The 3608-nt window shown below is 52.7% G+C and overlaps 1 protein-coding gene across 1 annotated transcript; it reads right to left on the bottom strand.

The window, feature by feature from the left end:
- Positions 1 to 1247: 1247 nt before the first annotated feature.
- LOC136055581 (inositol 1,4,5-trisphosphate receptor-interacting protein-like 1) lies at positions 1248 to 3340 on the bottom strand. Its single transcript, XM_065747404.1, has 2 exons — positions 1694 to 3340; positions 1248 to 1427 (listed from the first exon to the last, which is right to left on the bottom strand). Exons 1-2 carry the CDS (start codon positions 3338 to 3340, stop codon positions 1248 to 1250), a joined length of 1827 nt encoding a protein of 608 aa, XP_065603476.1.
- Positions 3341 to 3608: the final 268 nt, after the last annotated feature.

Below are 3608 nucleotides of genomic sequence, written 5' to 3'. Positions count from 1 at the left end.
TGTGCTCACCATGGTGGAAGCAACCACTGGGTGGCTTGAAACATATGCAGTACCCCATGCTACCGCCCGAAACACCATCTTAGGGCTCGAGAAACAAGTCCTATGGCGACATGGCACTCGAGAGAGAATTGAGTCCGATAATGGGACTCATTTCAAAAATTCTCTTGTAAATACTTGGGCCAAAGATCATGGCATTAAATGGATTTATCATATCCCCTATCACGCACCAGCTTTTGGTAAAATTGAAAGGTACAATGGGTTGTTAAAAACACTGTTGAAAGCGATTGGTGGCGGAACATTTAAGCACTGGGAGAAGCATTTGGCAGAAGCCACCTGGTTAGTCAACACCAGAGGATCCATCAATCATGATGGTCCTGCCCAATCCAGCTCTCTACCTACTGTAGAGGGAGATAAGGTCCCTGTAGTACATGTAAAGAAGATGTTGGGAAAAGCAGTTTGGGTCCTTCCAGCTTCTGGAAAGGGCAAACCTCTCCGGGGAACTGTCTTTGCTCAGGGACCTGGGTCCACTTTGTGGGTGATGCAGAAGAATGGGGATGTTCAGTGTGTACCACAAGGGAATTTGATGTTGGGGGAGTGCAGTTGGTAATTCCATGTATATACATATATATGTTGTGTGTGTGTATTTAATGCATGTTAATCATTGTTCCTCTATACATATATATCAAACATAATGTAGCGATGTGGAATAAGGGGTGGAATGTCATGGTTTTATGATTTTTGGTACTGGTATTCCACATCGTAACATCATGTAGTGCATTTAGAGTTAAAGAGTTAATGCTCCAGCTCTGTGGATCATCGATAGTTCCAGGTATGCCTGTCTCAGAAGAGAAGAACTCCATTCCACAGAGGACTTTGCGATGCTTTGCGTTCTTACGTGTTTACGCTCAGAGGGAAAGAAAAAAACTTTCTGCGGTCACGGGACACTCTCTTCCATTTGGGATCAACTCAGTAGTGGGTGCTCAAAGCCATCTGCCTTCAGCATTAGTGTAAGGCCTCTAGTTTATCAGACACACTCTCTCGCTCATTTCACTTGATTTATTAGCTTTAATTCTAATTATATTGTATTACATTGTGTTATTTTGCTTTCCAATATCTATTTAGTAAATTAGCTTTCCTCCTCTGATCGTTGCCATTGTTTTGTTCCTAGGCCCATCTCCCTTTTCCCTTTTCCCTTTCCCCCTTCCCCTTTCCTGGGGCGTGGGTCCGTGGGTCCCCCGCACCAATCGTCACGGAACCGGGCCGAACTGTGTGACCCAGTGAAGCAGGACCTGTTCTTTCCTGGACTCTTCCTTAGCATTGAAGTTTCTGAATTTCACTGGTCTGTAGTCGTCCGATGGCTTCCTGTACTTGACAGGGCCCTGCAGCCGTAGCTCCAGGCCGGTGCCTTTCAGCGCCATGCAGTGCAACTGCAAGGAAGGCGAGTGGGAAGCCAGTCTTCATGGGGACGCTGGTGTACCTCTGCCCTCCTCATCTCCACTCCCACTTCACGGGCATGCTAAACTTGATTTAAAACTTGTCCCAGGTCACTGTCCGGGGAAGCAGCTACTGAGCATATTTGAGTCCTGTTCCTGTTCTGCCATTTGGTCATCCTCCACATTTCTGCTGCTGCTCAGAGAATCACCGATGTGGGGGTTCCTCTGAAGACAATTCAGTCAGTGCAGGAGGCAGAGACCTCTTCAGCCACTTGAGGTCCTGGTCCCCACGGTGTGCTAGCAGGGAACGGCTGCCATGTGTGGTGCTCCCGGCAAGCAGAGATCTGCACGCGAAGGCCTCCTTCAGCATGAAACAACTGCAGCCTGAAGAGATTTCTCAGCACCCAGAAGTCACGCAGTACCTTGCAGCAGGCATTAGTGTCCTTCTTCTGGTTATGGAAGAGGTTGAGCGGCCTGGCAGCACGGAAGTTGCGCGGCAGGACAATCTCCTTGGGCACCTTCCGGTTGCCAAGGAAGAAGTGTTTGAGGCGTTTCTCCTTCAGGCAGGACTGCAGGTGCTGCAGGATATTCTGCAGCTGGGTTACGAAATCCCTCCTGTGCCAGCTCTTCAGACTGTCGGTGGTGAGGAGGTGGAAGAAAACCGTCTTTATGGTGTGGATGGAAAAGTCCGTTCTCGCCTGAATGTGGGCAAAGAACCTCAGGCAGCTCAGGTGGCAGCTCTTCGGTCCGGCTTTCCTGGCCACGTAATGGAAGAGTTTCTTTTCCGCCACAGCGAAGCTCTGCGGCCACACTGTGCTGGGCGTAAAGCCGGCCTCTGAGTTCTGGCTGCTCAGGAAGATGTCCGAGTGTCCTTGCTGCACCCCGAACAGCAACTCAATGAGGAGCTTCTCTCCGCTGGAGGTGTCTTTCAGCTGGAGCTTGCAGGAGCGGCAGAAGGGCAGCACCTGCAGCTTGTAGGTGTGCGCATGGGGGGTGGCCGTCCAGACTGTTGGCACCTGTACGTTGAACCAGGTGACAATTTTCTGCACATCCAGGTAGTAGCCAGTGCAGAGCGTGTGGAGGAGGCTGGGTTGCTGAATTCTGTGCAGCTCACCAACAGCGTTGTGGAGGAAGCACGGCACATTCCCCGGCAGCTGCCCCGCTTTGTCTGTGCACAGCTGCTCCACACGGACGCGGGATTTCCTTGACAGCGCCTTCCCTTTAGTGCCCACCTCTGGGATGAAGACGTGCCCTCTTGGGGCCTGCATGGGCACGAGCAGGCTGTAGACAATGGCCCCCCTTGGCGGACTCCAGCCTTCAAAGGCACTGCCCACCCCAATGGCAGGCAGCAGCACCGGGAAGAAACTGTCCGAGCAGAGATTGGTGAAGGCATCCAGGAGGTTGCTTATCAGCTCCTCCACCAGCTGGCACCTGTTGTCTTTTCCTTGCACCTTTGCCAGGGCACGCTCTGTGATCTGTCTGATGTACTCGGACTCATAGAAGTCTTCATCTCCCTCACCCTCCTCCTCATCCTCCTGTTCCATTTCTTCCTCCTCTGTCTCCTCTTCTTCCTGTTCCACCCATTCCTCTTCCTCCTGCTCACTCTCCACCTCCTCCTTATGCTGATCACACTGGTTCCTTTTGTGTAGCTGCCACATGATCCACAGCGACAAGAAAAGCATTCCAATCCAGAACCAGATCTTCCAGTAATGCAGCAGAGGAAAGAGCAGGGTGGGTATGTCCATCCAACTCCTGCCCATATTCCTCTGCTCCATGTCGATCAGCCGCGCCATCTGCTCTCGCAGATAGACCTCATACTGATGCATCCGCTCGAGCGTTGCGGCATCGTCAACACTGGCACTTGAAAACTGCTGCGCCAGCAAGGCTAAGAGAAGCACCCAAGCCATGATCTGCAAGAGAAGGGAGAGAGGGGCTCAGTGGGACTGGGAAGGATTGGCTCCAAGAGCCACGGGGCCCTTGGCTCAGGGAGGAGCGGGTACTAGGGAGCTGGTCGGCCCAGGGACCGAGGCCATCGCTGGCAGCGACGCTTCCAAGCACTGCCCGTGGCGCTCCCACAGGGGCCGGCGTTGGCACCGCGTCCCTCGTCCAGCCCAACCTTCCCCTGCAGCTGCACTCACCAACGGTCCAGGCCAAAGTGAGGCAGTGCTGCCCGCG

The sequence above is a fragment of the Cyrtonyx montezumae genome, unplaced genomic scaffold (assembly GCF_038088225.1).
Source record: "Cyrtonyx montezumae isolate F1298 unplaced genomic scaffold, pur_monq_1.0 scaffold_10, whole genome shotgun sequence".
Lineage (NCBI taxonomy): Eukaryota > Metazoa > Chordata > Aves > Galliformes > Odontophoridae > Cyrtonyx > Cyrtonyx montezumae.
This window is presented reverse-complemented; position numbering and strand designations above follow the sequence as displayed.